This window comes from Poromitra crassiceps (assembly GCF_964638095.1).
Source record: "Poromitra crassiceps genome assembly, chromosome: 2".
NCBI lineage: Eukaryota > Metazoa > Chordata > Actinopteri > Beryciformes > Melamphaidae > Poromitra > Poromitra crassiceps.
Window position 1 is genome coordinate 70,681,199 of NC_139624.1, and position 20,098 is coordinate 70,701,296.

At 43.7% G+C, this 20,098-nt stretch overlaps 1 protein-coding gene across 3 annotated transcripts in view; it reads right to left on the minus strand.

Moving 5' to 3' along the window:
- The window catches only part of arfgef1 (ADP-ribosylation factor guanine nucleotide-exchange factor 1 (brefeldin A-inhibited)), a 166,085-nt gene that overhangs the window by 58,488 nt on the left and 87,499 nt on the right, over window positions 1-20,098 (minus strand). For all 3 annotated transcript variants that reach the window (XR_014552483.1, XM_083632059.1, XM_083632058.1), the window contains exons 5-8: window positions 15,453-15,632; window positions 6,351-6,732; window positions 1,331-1,459; window positions 203-435 (exon numbers count right to left, since the gene is read on the minus strand). Coding sequence is in view for 2 of the 3 variants with exons in the window: in XM_083632059.1 (XP_083488185.1) it covers window positions 203-435; window positions 1,331-1,459; window positions 6,351-6,732; window positions 15,453-15,632 (924 nt within the window). In the remaining variant the exon portion in view is untranslated. The remainder of the gene's footprint in view (window positions 1-202; window positions 436-1,330; window positions 1,460-6,350; window positions 6,733-15,452; window positions 15,633-20,098) is intronic.

Genomic DNA, 20,098 nt, shown 5'->3' on the forward strand with positions numbered 1-20,098 from the left:
TGACTCAGTAAACAAGGAACTTACTATCAGAACTTAATTGATCTGAATAAACAACTGAATAACAAACTGCCTCCCGTACTTAGACTTCAACTGAATACATAAAAAACGTAAATGTGTTTTAATTTAAGCCCAACTCAATCCTGCAGACTGAGCAGCACGCTCTGTTGCCATGGCGACCGCTCCGGTCCGCCCCTACCCTCACCTGAGTGTCATTGGACGAGACAGACAGTCTGTCATCGGGCAGAGACGGGGTGAAGCTGGCAGAGATGGGCGTGCCGGGGATGCCGTTAGCGTGGGTGTGCTCGCTGTCGCTGCCCAGCGTGCTCTCGTCCTCCAGGGGGCGCTGGGTGCCCTCGGTCACCCTTTCTGCCGGCTCGCCCTCGCCGCCTGACTCCTTGCTGTCAGAGCACAGGTGGGCGGGGTCCAGGCAGTGTCCTGTGGACGTGATGGGAGTTAGCATGAGCTGGATGGACAGGGGCGGTCTCACTTTCTCTGGTCCAATGTCATCGCAGTTTTTGTACGTGAAAGAACACTACTTCTCTGCCGCGTAAAGGGGCCGGTCCGTTACAATTCAAACTGTTTGGAGATTATATACAGCACATGCCGAATTCACCAGAACACCATACCATATACACCATGCCAATTAGTAATAGAGCCTCAAATCATATTTTCCTATGTGTGCCTTTTGCCGAAAAAATAAATGGCCAGATTTTGAACAGACCTTGGTGTGGTTAGGAAGTCCTTCAAACAACAAAAACTATAAGCCTCAGCCGGCACAGGTGTGTGTGTGCGCGCCGGCGCGCACACGTTTTTATGTAAAAATTATGCTTCAGTGATGCAGACACATTGAACCTTTACACCACGCTCGAGCAGGTATGTATGTTTAGTGAAAAGCAAGGCAGCGTCAGCCTGGACTTTGACGTCCTCTCACATTATATTACAAAGACAGAGAAAAAGACCAGCAACGTGTCCCAAAATGGGGACACAGGACAGCAGCATAGGCTAATTATTCACTGTGAGTTTCCTGACGCTCCTGAATTCAATGACAGTTGGACAGTACTGTGATGCTTTTCTCTTCTGTGGATTGTCTCACTTGAGGTGCTTCAATGTTTAGCTAACTTCCCACTGTGTGATGAATGATACAGTACATACTTACTCCCTTTAGGTACTGCAGAGGTATACAACATTGAGATACAACACAAATATACATATAGTGTGTCCACTCCAGACATGGACAATATACATATAGTGTGTCCACTCCAGACATGGACAAGGGCAGTTCCCCCCGCAGCTAAGCGTCATTTTACAGCATGTATAGAATGACGCTCACCTCCAGCAACAGTATTGACCACCTCTTGTAAAATACTCTGGACGATTTCCTGGGCTTTCTCCTCATAGTTTGGAGTCTCCTCCTCGTCCTCCTCCTCCCCGGCCTCCTGATGCTGCTTGGCCACTGCATCTGGACAACAACAGAACACACACGTTGAGGGGGCGCGCGCGCACACACACACACACACACACACACACACACACACACACACACACACACACACACACACACACACACACACATACATACATACATACATACATACATACACACACACACACACACACACACACACACACACACACACCTACAATGACTAAAAGGTACAAGTTGTAGTGGACAAATCTGCTCTACTAAGTGCATAGTGCTTTCTGGGCCAGCGTGCATAAGCTTATAACAGTCATTAGTAGACTATTTTTCCATCCTCTCTCACCCCTATCCGCTTATCATCTTCTATACCAACTCACTCAGTGAATGAGCCATAATAGTGTTGGATGTGGTCGCATGAGTTGTGCAAAAATATAATTCTCACTGCTTGTTTTGACTAGTATGGAATCAATCACCCAATCATGTCAAGAACCAGGCTTTCTTAGTATGTGTTCAGGCGACTCTGTAACTCAGGACATATATCAGCATGTACAATAAGTATTAAAAAACAGCATTGTGCTTTCATACTTAAAAGAAACGTCTGGTTAAAACAGGATGTTGGAGCAGGCCATTGAAAAATGTCAACAAATGGGATATCTGTTAGGGACAGAAAGGCTGTTTTATGAGGGCATCTGTCTGGTAGTGTGTAAAGGTCAAAGCACTCGCCAGGCTAGAAGAAGCGGCTGGCGACTGCACATGTGTCGGAGGAAGCATGTGGCTAGTCTACGACGGAAAATGGTAGCAAAAATCCGGAGAAAAAGATTTGATCAAAAAAAGAAAGGCAGTTTTATTTTATTTTATTTTATTTTACTTATAAGAATAAATTAATACGTATAATTAGAACAAATAAAAAAGATTATTACCAAACGCTACTAGAACAACATAGGAGTAATATTCAAGGAACCTGGAGAGTAATAAACACTATAATTAAAAGGGGCTGTGAAAAAGCAGAATACCCTAACTACTTCCTAAAAGACAAAACAATCATAGAACAAACAAAAGAATTTGCTAATGAATTCAATAAGTACTTTACTAGTGTTGGCCCAAATCTAGCAAACAAGATTGTGGAGCCGAGAGATAAAAATGGCTTGGATGAAACTCTAATAAAACTTAACACTCATTCAATATTTATTAATGGCGTAATTGAAGAGGACATCATTGATATTGTTAGTAAATTCAAGAATAAAAAATCCACTGACTGGATGGAATTCGACATGTCACTTGTAAAAAATATAATAGAATGCATTTCAGCTCCATTGACACACATCTGTAATCAATCCTTTCTAACCGGCATCTTCCCTACCAAAATGAAAACTGCAAAAGTCATTCCCATATTCAAAAGTGGAGACAGGCACCAATTCTCCAACTACAGACCGATCTCTCTACTCCCACAATTCTCAAAAATACTAGAAAAACTATTTATACAAAGGCTGGACAATTTCCTCAACAAACACAATATATTGACCGACCATCAGTATGGATTCAGATCCAATAGGTCCACCTCGATGGCTGTGTCCGAACTGGTCGAAGAAATTTCAACTGCAGTTGATAATAAAGAATTCATGGTTGGGGTCTTCATCGATCTCAAAAAAGCTTTTGACACCATTGACCACAGCCTTCTAATGAAAAAAATTGAGCGTTATGGCATCAGAGGAATAGCCTCGACATGGCTACATAGCTACCTGGAAGACCGATTTCAATATGTCCATATGAACAATGTTGATTCAAATCTATTAAAAGTGACTCACGGCGTTCCACAAGGATCTGTACTGGGCCCAATACTGTTTATTTTGTATATAAATGATATTTGTGATGTGTCAAATCTGTTAAAATTTGTTTTGTTTGCCGATGACACCAGTATATATTGTTCTGGGAAACATCTGGAACAGCTCTTGATTGCAGTGGGAAGAGAGTTAAAAGTCCTTAAAAGCTGGTTCGATGTCAATAAATTATCTTTAAATCTGAGCAAAACAAAATTCATACTCTTTGGTAACCGCAAAATAAATTGTGAAGTCAAGTTAAAAATTAATGATGTTGAGATTGAACGTGTTTTTGAAAATAAATTCCTAGGTGTGACTATTGATGACAAACTCAATTGGAAAGCACACATTAATAATATTAAATCCAAACTGGCCAAAACTACCGCAATACTTTACAAGACAAAAGAACTTCTAAACCAAAAATCATCTTATTTATTGTACTGCTCGCTCATAGTTCCATACATCAGCTACTGTGTGGAAGTCTGGGGGAACACCTACAAAACAAATATCGATCCAATCATCAAGCTACAAAAGAGAGCCATCCGAATTGTCAACCATTCCAAATACTGCGACCCAACAAACCCACTCTTTATTAAATTAAATACCCTTAAATTTGTAGATTTAGTTGAACTCAGAACCTCCATTATACTTTACAAGGCACATAATAACCTTCTTCCCAACTGCATTCAGAAATTGTTTTCACCCCGAGTCAGCCGGTACGAACTAAGGGGAACCTGCATGTTCAAACAAATGAAAGTAAGAACAAACTTTAAAAGTAGATGCATCTCCGTCAAAGGTGTACAACTATGGAATAGTCTCTGTGATGAGTTAAAATCGTGTAATTCTATATGTAAATTCAAAAAAATGTTTAAACTAAGAGTACTTAACAAATACAAAACCCTAGTACAATCATGTACTTAACACATTGAATGCCAGCCATGTTTTCATTCCTGTAGGTAAGTTGTGCCAGGGGTGTTTTTGACGATTCTGGCTCATTTTAGAACAGCCGAGGATTCTTTTCTGTTAAGAATTCATGACCACCAATCATCTAAAAATAACTAATAGAATGTGTGCTTTCTCTGTCTAAAAGAGTTAGTTTGCAGAGTTAGTAGTTATGTAGATATTAGCCGTTGAGTACAGCATGGTTTCAGCGTCTGGAAATTTATTCAGAGATAAATGGCTTTTTGTGAAACAGTCACTTTAACCATTCATTTTTGGCATCAGTAAGACCGTCAGACATTCTAAACAATAGTTTTGAACAGTAATTTCCTCCATAACAACAGGAAACACCCCTCTCATTCAAACTCCTCCCTCCGTGTGTCTTCTCCTCCTTCCTCCTAACAGCGGGCGTGTCAGAAGCGCGTTGTGCTGCCTGCCTGTCTGTCTGCGTGCCTGCCTGCCTGCTTGCCTGCGTGCGGGGACGAGTCTGAAATGGATTACTGTAAAATCGCCAAGCCATTTCCTTGAATGGCTTGCTCCCGCGGTGTGTGTGTGTGTGTGTGTGTGTGTGTGTGTGTGTGTGTGTGTGTGTGTGTGTGTGTGTGTGTGTGTGTGTGTGTGTTCGCGCGTTGATCCGCGGCTCTGGGGGGAAGAGATCTCTGTCCGTTCTGTGTGTGTGTCCGGGCTTCTGACTGTAAAATCGCCAAGCCATTTCCGCGGGAGGCGGCTGCTTTTGGGTCCCATGGCTGTGGCTTCTCTCGGTCTCTGTCGCCACTTAGTGGTCGGTAAAATAGATTACACACATGCTCTTGCTCCAAATAGTTATCTCGAAGATGTAAAAGGGGTTGATTGATGTCCCACCGTCAAAAAAAAAAAATGTTTATGTAAGACGAGTTAGCTCGTCCTTGGCACTTAAGCGCTGGATTATGTAAGACGAGTTAGGTCGTCTCTGGCACTTAATGTGTTAAAAGCTATCATTATTATTATTATTATTTCCAAGATCTATTGAAAACTTTCCTTCTCGCTGTCAACTGATTCTTGCAACTATCTTATTTTTTTGTTTTTGAATTTTGATGTAATAAAATGTAAAAAAGGGTAGGCATTTATAAGCTACGGCTTCAGCCTACACCTTTTCGGTCTCCTATATATAAACGCACATTATTACTGTAATGCATTCATGTGAAACTGAAAAATTGACCGAAATAAATTATTTACTTACTTACTTACTTACTTACTTAATAGGAGGGGCGGAGGGACAGGATGGTATTATTGGTTGGTATATATTTACGCCTACCTGTACATTATGACTTGAATAATATACAGTATATGTGAGTGGTGTAGCCAAAAATGTTGAATATCCTACATTCACAAGCCCCCCCCCCCCCCCCCCCCCACACACACACACACACACACACACTGGAAGCGGTCTTACTCTATTTATTCTCTCCTTTAGTCTCTCCTTGTTCTTTCTCTTTGTTGGAGAAAAATATAAGTTCCATTGGCATTTCCTAATCAATAAGCTATATGCATACACATAGATTCACCCATGACATCTCACCCATAGAGAGGACTTCTCCTTTGCTGAGACCTTGGTCACAGTGCATCGAGTGCCATAACAACTGATAACTCAGGCCAGACAGGAGCCTGCGCAGCGCACACACATTCAACCCCCCCCTCTCTCTGTTTCCCTCTGCCTTCCTTTGCCTATAAAGCTTATGTCAAATTGTGACATCGCGGCTGAATATTTGACTCTGTACATTGATCAGAATTGTGTACATTGAGGTTCAGCCCTCTGTCAATATATATTGCAGAGAATGTTATGGTAATAAATATACTTTTATGATACATCTTCCTAGACTCATGGCTTCAATTATTTGGTTTAGATAAGCTGTTAATTATCACATTTAGCGGAGAAGAGAATTTTATTCTCTATCACTCTTCCTCTCCTCTCTCTTGCCCTCCTTCACTCTCTTTTTTGAATAGTTCAGCTACTAAACTGTTTTTGTAGGTTTGAATGGAGTCATGCATACATGTTGTATTGATAGTGTTGGCACTGGAAAAAGTGTTCTCTTTCAAACGTGTCTGAATAATCCCATAAGGGATGGGGGGTTGTGTCGGGGCAGCCAGACACCAAAATAAAATCATCATTCATTCATTCATTAATTGGTTCATACTCTGTGCTGCTGCGGTGGCTTGGTCTGCCTCCGTCTGTTCGTCCTCTGCGATGCAGAACGCAGAGCCGTTCTCTGGGTCTGGGCTCTCGTAGACGGGACCCTGCTGCTCCCCCTGGTGGTCGTCCTGATCCCCGGACGCACACCTGTCGCTGCCCTTGGGAGCCGGCATCGAGGGGGCGGACGGGGTGGATGATGGAATGGTAGCTGTGGGCGTGGCGACAGGCGTCGTGGGGGCAGTGGGCCCGTTGGCCTCTGGGATCAGACCCTTGGCCGGCGGGTGGATGGGCGTCTGTAGCTGGGGTGAGTCGGGCTCTGTGTGCTGGGGAGTGACAGGGGAGTGCTGCCGGTGTCGCTCCCTCTCCAGCTGCTTGGCTTCCTGCAGCTGTGGAGGGGTGGGGATGACCGACATACACACAGACAACAACAACACACACACACACACACACACACACACACACCGGCAAATACATACAAAGACGACAGGCACACGTAGGCATACACACACAGACGGAAAAGCAGGTTAAGACGATGCAAAACAAACTCAATTAAAACCAATTACAAGCTTGGACAACCTGTCTACTTTCCCCGAGGGCGCATGTAGCCCAAAGCAGAGCCACAGCGCCTCCACATGTCAAAGCAGGAAGCGGCGGGAGGCTTTGGGACTTTGGGTTTTCCGTGAGCACACAGCACTTCCAAGACAACATGGCGGCTCGAGCGAGCTCTAACAACATGGCGAGCGTGTCTGGATGATGTTTATGAATGAGCACTAACACTGTGTGAAGTAGGACATGCTAGTGGAACAGCAATGACACAAACTGTGTGCATCCATTCATGCTGGCTGCTGTGAACTGCTCTGTCACTACATTGGGGGCACAAGGTCTTTGTGGTGGGAAATGGCTCATACTGCATGTCCTCTTGGCTGATGTGTGTCATGGTTGGCATGTGTTACCACCAGTGTTGGGCAAGTTACTTTCGAAATGTAATACACTACATATTACTAGTTACTTTCATTTGAAAGTAATAAGTTACTTTACAATATTACTTTCTGTGTAGAGTAACTCGTTACATATTACACTACTTTTGCATTGCTTTCACCAAAACAACAGCAGCAGCAGAATGACATCGCCGCCCCGGAACCATCTCGAAAAATTATTTCAACTGCCTTGAAGTCAGTGTGTAAACAATCCAAAATTCTAAATGTTATTCTTTTCCTTTGTTATTGTCATCTAGAGTGGTTATTTGCATAAAAACACACAATTTGATTAAGAAATGATTGTATCGTTATTTAAATATGTGATTTGATTAAAAAATTTAACTCAATTTGTAACTTGTGTTACGTGACAAAGTAACTGGTATAATATTACTGAAATCCTATTTGGTAATAAGTTATATTACTCAGTTACTGCTAAAAGTAATATATTACATGTAATATGTTACTTTTGTAATGAGTTACCCCCAACTCTGGTTACGACTGCTTCAGATGTGGAGTGCTGCCCGGACAGCGTTGCTATTCCTTAGCTTGGTAGCTCATGACCCAAAAATAGGTTGCAAAACATTGACATAGGGTTTTGGACTAAGAAATGAAGATAAGTGAAAACATTGGGTTATTCCATATATTTGGTTGCAACTTCATGGACAAGGTCGAAAATTTGGATTCCAAGTAAAAACCATTTGAAAACCACTTGCTTTCAGTACCTCCAATATGCACAGTTACACAGTTCACCATTTGAAAGCGAACAACACCGTTACAAAAGTTCAACAAAAACAAAACAAAAAGAGCAAACAATTGCAAGCAGTGAAGGTTGATACTTCTTTCAGCCAAGCTCAATTAACAGCAGTCCCAAGGTGCATTTTCAATGCCAGTGCATTTGGAGATTTGTCGGAGAGAAATGTAAAACAAAAACAAAGCAACAAATTTGAGTGGCTTGAGGAGAAAAAGGCGCGGTTAAACTGAAGAGATGTGGATATGGAAATATAAACAGCGTCACACATTTACAAAACAATGGTGATCGATGGTAATCCTTCACTCGACAGCAGATTAGCTGCTCAATTCATAACTGTATCTAATATTACAAATATGCCAAGTGCAGGGAGACTGATGAGCAATGTCAGTGTTTCCCCTACCATTCTACAGGCCTGGTGGGCCCGCCAGGTAAAAGAAAATTGCAAACAAAAAAAAAGTATTCCTTGCTCTCCCCAAAATTGCAATAAACCTTTATGGCATATTATTAGAATACAATACTGATGTTGACAGTAATAGAAGATGCCAAATCATTCAAAACAATAAGCATTTTGCTTTTAGGAGCATCGTGCCAGCGTGCAGCGCTGTTCCAAAACGTGTCAACGTGTGTCGTTGCCTGGGAAACGCATATCCCATAATACAACTGTTCGCATCGCATCCCATAATAGTATGATGATACTTGGGATGCCATTGTGAACAGATTAGCTAAAAGTTTAGCGTCGCCAGCGAGGGCCCCCACCATTTCAGTCGGGGTACATTTCGAAATCCCTCCAGGCCTGAAAATCTTTGTAGGGGAAACACTGAATGTGATTATGCTTCAGTGGGGATCGTCCGTTTCATCTCCCTATTCCAGTGGCTCCTGCGAAAGAGCCTTTCTGGACACAATTCACAGTTATATGATCTATTTCAGGGCGTTTCTCTTTTCACTCGCATCTACCGTAAATTCCGGACTATAAGCCGCACCTTTTTACCCGTTTTTTGGCCTTTTTTGGCCCCTGCGGCTTATATAACGGTGCGGCTTATCTATGGATTTTTTCCAAAAAAAAAAAAAAAAAAAAAAAAATCTCTCTTTTTTAGCACTCTTTCTAACTATAAATCCTATATAACTATAATAAGTTTTAATTTCCTCTCTTGCCCTCTTTTCACCACACTGTATGACACTGTGTGCACTGTAAAAAACAACACAGGTGGTGTTGTGTTATGTTGTTTTGTTGAAATGTTAATAAATGGGAGCTTCCTCAAACAGCCATCTCTTTCCCGACAATCCCCTCTGTGCATGAACCCTTACATATGGTAATTAAACATTAAAACACAAAAAAAAAAAAAAAAAAAAAAAAAAAAAAATACCATTAACACTTTGAGTGCCACGGCCCTTGGGCAAAAGGTTGCTTGCTGTGCCACATAGGCCGCAATGCATTTTAAAACAGTCATATAATTTCTTTAATAATTACTATGTAAACGCTGAACACGCACAAATAACGATGAGACTCTCTTCTATCACCTGCAAAAAAAAGTTTATTGATCCCATTTTCCGTTCTTTAGTTATGAGCCGGAGAAGATAGCTTGATTGAAGCAAAAACAGCCCTTTTTTTCTACGAGCTGAGATAATGAGCCTTTTGTGAAATTAAACATTTCAAGCACATCACTGACTCTGAAGCTAATTTTCTGATGTCTGGGTCTGTCTGGGTGAAGTGTATGCTGCTCTGCGTGCCCCACCTCCCCCCCTCCTCCTCCCCCCCCCCGTTGTGGGAGGAGTGTCTCTCTGCTCTGCTCGGCTGTTTGCTTTGCGTGTGCTCAGCACTGAAAAAGTCCGCTAGATCCAGCTTTTTTACAGCCGCGTGTACCAGCTCTCATGCTTCCAGTTGAGAATAATAACAAATCCACGGCTGATCATGCGAATGGGTGTTGCAGCGGACACGGAGGCTGTTGCAGCGGACACCGAGGTGCTCAATTGTGATAGCAGATTGGCTGCTGCAGGGGCACAGCTAAACGTTATGCTTCAATGAAGCAGCTGCATACGGACGGATGCGATGCGATTTCCTTTTCCCCAACGACTTCTTCTGTGTTTTACTCCACGTTCTCTCATCTGGAGAGCGCTGTCGCCACCTAAGGGTTCTGTAAAATAGGTTAGACACATTCAATAGCTCTCATATTGTAAGAGGCGATGTAAGAAGCTGAGATGGACACCCCCCCGTCAAAAAAACAATTTCGAGTTATTGACGCCATTTGGCGTCGCTGGCACTCTACGGTAAATTTCTAATGACGCCATATGGCGTCGCTGGCACTCAATGTGTTAAAACACCCGCGGCTTATAGTCCGGTGCGGCTTATATAAGAAAAAAAATAGTCAACTTTGCAGGTGCGGCTTATACACCGGTGCGGCTTATAGTCCGGAATTTACGGTACTTTACACACAAACTCCTTTTATTTAATACATGATATTTCCTGTTTTGAAAACCACGGTGCAAATCCCAAGCTCTCTCATTTAATGAGCCCGCTGCTATTGTCAAATCAGATTTAGATGTAAACAACTAAACAAAACAATTCAATGACGCAGCCACATTCTAAATGAAACAATTAGTATTGAATCCCGGGCAACACTAACAGGCCTAGACAAACGCATGGAGACTTGAGGGGACAGAAACAGACTACAGCTAAGCTCGTTATTTAAATGCCACCTCGGTCGGATACCGAAGCTGAGTCTGAGTGTGAGGGCGAGAGAGAAAGAGAGAGGGAGAGAGAGAGAAAGACTGTCTGTGTGTGTGTGTGTGTGTGTGTGATCACGTGTGTTTGTGTGATCATACCATGCTGAGTTGCAGTCAGGAGGGATACGTTTACACACAAACATAGAAAGTGGATCTCCCCTAACGCTACAAGCACCAACAGCACAGCACAACAACAGGTCTCAAATAAAGCTGATAACGTACAATTTGATTTAAAAAAAAAAAAAAAAAAATCAAAGTACATCACAAACTGTCCATTTTGCTGCAACTCGACAGTGCTGCTTAATCCAGGACCTTACTTCCTGGAACTCTTAACACATTGACTGCCAGACGTTTTTTTTTGCTGTAGGTAGCTTCTGCCAAGCCGTTTTTTGAGGATTATGGCTCATTTTATAAGAGCCGAGGATTCGTTTCAGCTTGGAGTTTGTGAACATACAATATCTCAAAAGTACTAATAGAATGTGTACTTTCTCTGTCTAAAAGAGTTAGTTTGTAGAGTTAGTAGTTATGTAAGCATTAGCAGTTGAATACAGCATGGTTTTAGCGTGAAAAAGAATATTCAGAGATAAACGGCTTTTTGTGAAATTGGATGGAACTGTCACTTTAACCATTCATTTTTGGCTCTCTCTCTCTCTCTCTCCCTCCCCCTCTCGCTCTCTCTCTCTCTCTCCCTCCCTCTCGCTCTCCCTCCCTCTCTCTCTCTCTCTCTCTCTCTCTCTCTCTCTCTCCCTCCCTCTCGAGTTGCTTCAACTCCGCCCTCCGTGGGCGGACAAGCTTGTCACCAGTCAGTGCTTTGCTGCTCTCCTGTGCCTGCATGTCTGGGCCGCTGTTTGAGGAAGTCGGGAAGGACTCGCTCGTTTGGAGTTTTGGTTGAGAGAAGTTTTTGCGATTCTGGTCATATTTATGCTGCGTGTTTCAAAGTGTGTTCCTCCAACTGTAATCTATCACCCGATCATAGTAGATCGGCTGAATCTATTATGTAAATTTGCAATCCCGCATCGCCAGCAATCAGCGCGAAAAGGAGAATGGCTGGGCTGAGAATGGCTTGACAAGTTAAAAAAATGCTTTCCTTCCTCTAGCTAGGAGAGCACTGTTGCCACTTAGTCGGTCGGTGGAATGGGTTGTAAACGTTCGGTGGCTCCAATAATTATATAAGAGATGTAAAAGGCTTAGATGCACAACCCACCGTCAAAAAAAAAAAATCGATGCCAAAAACGTGTAAACACGTTGTTGGCAGGGAACAGCTGGATTCTGAAAACGTGTTCATACGTTGTTGGCAGTGAATGAGTTAAGAGTAAAAAAAACTGGTCCATTGGAGTGAATGGAGATGTCGCAACTCTTCTATAGAGAGGCAAAGTGACCGCCTACTTCCTGCTTCAGCACTGTACCAGAGATTTTCATCCGCCATTTATTTTCCCATACACATTTCGTAAAATGCGTATAAAAATAGTTTTAGTGCTTCAAACCAAATGGAAAATACTTTTTCTATGTTTGTTTTTTTTAGTTTTGGTCTTGAAATGTTCTATGGTCTCTCCCGATTATAGCGTTAGCTGAACCGTTTGGTTCGACAAAGTAAAACAATTTTATAAGCATTTTATGAAATGTGTATGGGAAAATAAATGGCGGATGAAAATCTCTGGTACAGTGCTGAAGCAGGAAGTAGGCAGTCACTTTGCCTCTCTATATACACGGCTCTGGGTCTGTCCCCCCTCTCTGCCTCTAAGTCAGCTTTGTCTCTATCTCTCTGACTGCTTCTCACACATCTCCGTGTCTGTCCGCCTCATTCGATGCCAGTCTCTCACTCGTCTAAAATAATTATATTATCAGGCCTGGGAATAAACAAAACAACTGAGAGAGAGGCACATCTGACCTGCAGTAAAAACCACTTGCCACAGCCCCGCGAGTGAATGCAAAACTCAAAATGTAAATTTGTGCAGGAGAGCAAGATGATTTGTAGGTGAACAAAAAAGCCACAGCAAGCATGGTGAAAGCACACAGGGCATATCTGCTCCAGCCAGAGCTGGAGCCAAAGGAAGGAACAGATGAGTGGATGAATGGCTGAATTAAAGCCTAATGTGCAAAACACACAAACACACAAGAGGAGGAGTTGAGAGTTCAGATCAGGCAAGTTTAGGGCAGTCCTGCACGCTTTACCTGGCGGTCCCGCTTTCTGGAGGCCAGAGACCAAGAGAGCTTGTGATTTGTAAGCTATGTGTCCGAGGGAGGGAGGCAGGTGAGGAGAGTATCAATCAAAAAGAAAAAGAGGACATTAGAGCAAGCTTGTTTTTTTTAAGGCAGCACCTAAAATGTACCTCTGCAGCCTGTTGCACCAGCTGAACCTAAGTTTGCTCTTAAGTTAGGGTGTAAAGTCCACACTAACTGCTACGTTCAACCTAGTTAGTTTGACACTAAACTTGTGTCTTTGTTTAGTTGCACCACGGAGACGTAAGGTACATCTAAACTAGTAGTCCTTAAACCTCACACTAGCCAAAGTAGTGTAGCAGAAAATGACGTGTACAGTATCTGTGACCAATCAGTGAAAAGCACGGTGGAAACGGTGTTTATTTACCGTTGTTTAATTAAGTGGAATGAAAACAGTCGGGACATGTTGCCCACCGCAAATTAGTGCTTTCATATTTCATCAACACTAACCAAATGAGAACGTTATTGAGTAACGTTTGTTTACATTACATTACGTCATTTGGCAGACGCTTTTACCCAAAGCGACTTAAAATAACACGTTTAGGTTCATAATAGGCTACTGTTAACGTTTATCTGTGAGCTCTTCATCAGCATTGTAGGCTAATTTACGACCATCCTGCCTCGCTAAATTGTTGCTGTTATTTTAATTTGTATGCAGTGCTGCAGCTTGTGGAAAACAAAAGCGTGAGTCATAAGCCGTTTTCACACATGCGCTTTATACCGGGAAATGACCAGAAAGTGGTCTATCCCTTTCATGTGTGAAAATTGTTTTCCGGCACAAGCGCGCCCCCGCGATCGCTGATCTTTTCCTACCTCCTAGGTAGTGACAGGACCGGTATGCTGGCAGAGCAACTCAAGTGTGAAACGTGTCAAGTCATTTGCCGGTCCTTCTCTCATGGGCGAGGTGTACACACGTTGCTTAATGTTCCAGCGGGCATAATCTAATCATTCGCGCACATTAAAGCAAACTGGCGAAATTATCTTGTGATAATAAGAGCGGTATGTCAGCTTCATGTGTGGGCGTGCCGATTTCCCCCTCTCCCCTCTCTGCTGCCTGCTCGCTCTCTGGCCAGTCCTTCAGTCCTCCTCCTTCAGTCAGCAGCCCGACAGGGACAGAGACAGCTCTGAGAGTCTTGCAAACCGCCCAACGCTTGTTGAGAAAGCAAATGCACGAAGCGAAATGTGGAAGTATTTTGCTTACGTTGCCGACAGCGAAGGCAAGCCCGGACACATCAAACAAAGCCAGTCTGTAAAAAGTGCTTCAACGCGACGCAGGTGAACGGATAAACATCGAACCAGCCAGGCTATTTCTCTCAGACAAGGATCCCAACTTCAAATATTTCAGTTCAAAGACTGGTTAGCGAATGTGAAGGATACAACATACATGCCCTCTTAAGTCAAACGAGTGTGATTTATTGTGTGACAAGCGAACTTATTTCACCATCAGAGTTTTGCTGACCCCCAAAATAAGGAGGATTCCCCATCCAAGTGCACACGTCACTCCCCACCCGCTCTGCAGTGCCCCCCCCCACGACCCCCCTCAAATACAGGTAATTTGACGGGTATATTCACACATGTGAGCCCTCAGGTGTGAAGGGAAATTCCGGGAAATGGCCGATATTGATTTACAGGCAATGTTCCTGTAGGCATGTGTGAAAACGGCTATAAATATCAAAGGGTGTAATTTATCACGGAGAACACGTTACCGACGCAAAACAATGCTGCCCCATGGTGCCAATATTGCCAGCTGTGCCAATGACCTACTTTACGGAGGACTTTACACCTAGTAAGACGTAGGTGTAAAATTTAAGTTCTAACTTGTAATACGTTGTAACTATTTCACTTAGTGCAACCCCAAATATTTGTAGTAGTGCGTAAACTCGGACTTAGTGAGACTTTACGCTCAAACTAGGTTACGTTTCAACTAACGCACAGCTGGTGCAACCCACTGCAAGCAAACATTTAAATACTCTTTCAGGAATAGAGGTTGAAATCATCAGGAGGGAAACTTTCCCGCAGCTTATATTACAAAGCAATCTGACTCTATGTGAAACAGATACTCCTGCTGATCCTTTGTTGTAGCATTTTGTAACTGCAGCCAAATATATTTTTGAGTCAAAATGTTATCGTTTGTCTGATCCTACAGACAGCTCCACTGGCTTTAGCTCCAATTTGTCAGTCACCATTTTGTGAAACAGTGGCTCAAAAGAGGAGCTGCCCTTTCTCTCACGTGTGTGTGTGTGTGTGTGTGTGTGTGTGTGTGTGTGTGTGTGTGTGTGTGTGTGTGTGTGTGTGTGTGTGTGTGTGTGTGTGTGTGTATGTGTGTGTGTGTGTGTGTGTGTGTGTGTGTGTGTGTGTGTGTGTGTGCGCGTGTGTGTGTCTATGTACAGTACTGTGCGTTCTAAGCGAAGGTGCTTATGAGGGGGGGCAGACATACTGCTTGGTTCTCCATGCGGGCGAAGATGACGTTGAGCATCTGTGTGAGCGTGGCCTTGGCTGTGGTCTGGTTGATGAGGTTCTTGCTGGCCAGGTAGATGTTGTAGCAGGTGCGGACCGCCTGCAGGACGGTGCCCTCGTGGATCTCTATGTGCTGGGAGGTCACCGCCGTCAACAGAGCCTGCAGGACAAAGTCAAGGTCAGGTTTTGACATAAAGGTCGCCGAGGGCCCCAACTGACCCATCCTACGTCCCCCCCCCACCTCCGTATTTACTGTTGCTAGGTAGGTCAAACTTTTAGCCTACAGCTGAGAGTCAAACAAGAGTGTCAAACAGACGTTAATATCTGAAAAACCTGACATTGTATCGCTTAGCTGAAGGGTTTGATGTATAATATGTATGTAGTATTAACGTTTTGTGAATTGTCCCCCAGTTTTAAAATGTGTGAATTTAGTCAAAAGTGAATTGTGCCATCATGCACAGTGCTTTGCTCAACTGTTATTGGAACACAGAGCAAAAAGGGGTGGGGCTTAGGAAAGGTCAATTGCCTGTTCCTGGTGTTCCTGTTCTATTGGGTTTCTGGTCTCTCTATGACTAGAGACGCCTCATCAGCTCCCATTCAAAGATTAGCAGGACGGAAGAATGGAGAGATTTACCAGCCGCCAGAATGTACCCTCTGGATGAAGTGTTTTTCCCTCTCTTTCTTTTTGACTGCTGCTTACACTGACAGAAAAGATTGATCTCAACCATGAAGGCAACACGTGCAACATGGTATAATTCATACACTGGAATTGTACTGTTGTAAAATCATACTTTTAAAATTAATTCACAATCAATCTGATTTTGATGTTTATTTTATAGATCTTTTGTTACATAAAAAGTGTATGGTTTCCATTTTTTTTCCTTAGCCATTTTTTTTTTGACATTGAACATTAACCCCTTCCTCTTCTTCAATGGTCCTTTAAAGGAACACTCCGCCCATTTTCAACCAGCATTGTATCATTCAAACTCAAATCAACTCTCAATAACTGTCAAACTATTCATCATTCATCTAGTTTGACAGTTATTGAGAGTTGATTTGAGTTAATGAGTTATTAATTTGAGTTAGTGTGGACCAGTGATGTCACTGGTCCACACTTTAACACTCAATAACTGTCAAATTAAATGACAGACTTCAAAACAGTTTACAGTTTTCTGATATACTACTGATGTTCTAATGATACAAAGCTGGTTGAAAATGGGCAGAGTGTTCCTTTAAGTGAGTCAAGTGTAATGACTCATGACAGACTGCTCTGTGCTATAGACGGTTTTCACCGACTGGTCAGTCCTTCACTTTAATGGGTTGTTTTCTCTTTTCTGTCCATAGCAAACAGTGCAACAGGAAGTGAGCTGGGGTTCAATTTAGAATGTTTTTGTTGTCAAGATAAAACCGTCTATAGAAGACGATCCACACACACTGAGGCAAAGCCAATCAGATTCAAGCCAAAGCCTGAGGGTGGGGTCTGGAGTGCTATTAGACAACCAGACACACTGACTGTTACTCCGCAAGAGACAATCTATCAGTCAGTGCTTTCATAAAACACTCTTAATCCCGCTATTCTGCTTCACTTGTGTGTGCAAGATGGACAAGATGGCTTCTTAATGCTATTGTCTTGAATCATCCTGCCAGGGCTTATTTTTGCAATAATGACCGGCTCCCTGTCAAATCCCGCATATTACATGACTCCATATATACACAGGACATGAATCTTTTGAAATTAAATATTGATTCAAACTGTAGGAAAAGTGCTATTAGGGCAAGCCCCCTAATTACTGGAATAAGGTGCGGAACATCTGATAGCACCATTGGATTGTACGCAGATGATGTGATCCTGACCCTGTCAGACGTTAGGACATCCCTCTCTCCCCTTCTTGATCTGATTAGTAATTTCGGACAGCTCTCCGGATTTACTATTAACTGGGAAAAAAGTGTATTCATGCCTTTGTCAGATGGCCTTGACTCTGTCTTCCTTGATAAGCTACCCTTTAAAATGACCACTAATCACTTTACGTACGTGGGGATTAATATCCCCAGAAACCCAAAGCTTCTTTTTAAACTTAACTATTTGGATCTGATTGATAAGCTCAAAACTATGATAGAGAAATGGAAACTCCTCCCCCTTTCTTTAATAGGGCGTGTCAATATTATTAAGATGGTAGTGCTCCCTAAATTTATTTATATTTTTCAGAATGTGCCACTCTTTCTCACCGCTTCCTTCTTTAAGACGCTAGATTCCATCATTATGCCCTTTATCTGGGCCTACAAGCCCCCCCGTATCTCCAAGGCGCATCTACAGAAGCCTACAGTGGAGGGTGGCCTGGGTCTCCCTGTCTTTCGACATTATTACTGGGCATGTAATGCTAGAGCATGGGTTTTCTGGAATTATTCTCCAGCTGTGAATGGGCAGTCGAGTGAAATTCACCCCAGATGGCCTGAGATTGAATCTTGCAAAGCAGTGTCACTGATTGGGTCCTCTTTAGCAGCCATTTTATTTTCCAAACCGAATGTTCCTATCAGGCAATTGAAGGACGACTTTATTCTGTGGAATTCATTCAAGATTTTGAGGCAAATCAAGAAAGTGCTGAACCTTCCAGAACTGTCCATTTATGCCCCTATTTGTAATAATCCCTGTTTTAAGCCAGGTCTGATGGATGTTGTTTTTTCACAGTGGTCAGATAAGGGCTTGTCCAGAGCAAGGGACTTGTACATTAATGAGCAATTTGCATCCTTCGCTGAACTTTGACACTACCATCATAGAATCCATATTTATCGAAATTCCATTATGTCAGCAATTTAATGGAAATAGTATTCTGATTGGTTGCATTTATAGACCACCAGATTCAGACATCACTACATTTATTGATGCACTCCATTCCACTCTCGAAATAATAAATAATGAATGTAAATTATGTTTTTTACATGGTGATTACAATATCAATCTGCTCAAATGTGATCTCACACCAACAGCTGACTTCCTAAATGCACTTCAATCAGGAGAGGCCAGTTGGTAGGATTAGACAAACTTTATTTAGCAATCGGCGTGCATGGCAAATGCTTTGGCGCTTGACTCCATTGGCCAGTGGCGCTGCTCTTGAGGCAGAGGAGGGCGCCTGCATGGGCTAGGAGATCCCCCCCCCGTGGGGGATCGGGAGTCAAGACTCGTTGGTGGTGGACTGGGGAGGTGGGTGGGGCAAAACAACGCTTCGGAGGCCGGCTTCAAGGGAGATGGACTGCCGTGGGCTGCTGCTGCTATGATCGGCCAGAGAGAGAGAGGTGACGTAGAACCCTTGCTATATATATGAGGATTAACTGACGTCATGTTTGACGTCATAGCAGACGTCATACTAGGATTTTTTGACCACGTTGAGATCGGATTACGCGTGAGTGGCCTTCTGCTTGAACTATGGTCTGGAGACCTCACTTCAATCAGGAGAGGCCAGTTGGTAGGATTAGACAAACTTTATTTAGCAATCGGCGTGCATGGCAAATGCTTTGGCGCTTGACTCCATTGGCCAGTGGCGCTGCTCTTGAGGCAGAGGAGGGCGCCTGCATGGGCTAGGAGATCCCCCAAAAGGAAGATCTGATTACCGGAGGTTAATTGAGATCTGCAGGCGCCAGTAGTTGATTGCACTATTCCGGCCTTCGACCTTTTTAGCGACTTACAGCTATTTGCGGCTGGCGCTCCCAACTCGGTCGGGCACCTCGCGATAGCGCTTCCCAGCTTGGCCTACCTGGCCGCCTTGGCGCTTCGCGATCGTACTTTCCGGCCTTCGACCTTTTTAGCGACTTACAGCTATTTGCGGCTGGCGCTCCCAACTTGGTCGGGCCTTCGATCTTGCTTTTCCTGCCTTCGACCTTTTTAGCGACTTACAGCTATTTGCGGCTGGCGCTCCCAACTCGGTCGGGCACCTCGCGATAGCGCTTCCCAGCTTAGCCTACCTGGCCGCCTTGGCGCTTCACGATTGTACTTTTCCTGCCTTCGACCTTTTTAGCGACTTACAGCTATTTGCGGCTGGCGCTCCCAACTCGGTCGGGCACCTCGCGATAGCGCTTCCCAGCTTAGCCTACCTGGCCGCCTTGGCGCTTCACGATTGTACTTTTCCTGCCTTCGACCTTTTTAGCGACTTACAGCTATTTGCGGCTGGCGCTCCCAACTCGGTCGGGCACCTCGCGATAGCGCTTCCCAGCTTAGCCTACCTGGCCGCCTTGGCGCTTCGCGATTGTACTTTTCCGGCCTTCGACCTTTTTAGCGACTTACAGCTATTTGCGGCCGGCGCTCCCAACTCGGTCGGGCCTTCGATCTTGGTACATTAGAATTTAGCTTGGCGCTTCCCGGCTTGGCCTACTTGGCTGCCTTGGCGCGACTACCCTGACTTTCTGCTCTCTGCTCTCTCTTTCCCGAGAGGTCGATTATCATTCTTTTCTTGCCGGAATATTTGCGCGTGGCGATGCCTATTGGGCTTGTCCGGAACACCGGGAAGGGGGGGGCCTTGAAGGGGCCGATTAGGAATCCCTTGGATAGTTCTTTGGCGAGAAGTTGGGAGACTACTTCGGGTTCCTTGAGGGCGGATTGCAAATTTTTTGATATGTGGGGGGCCAGGGGGGGGT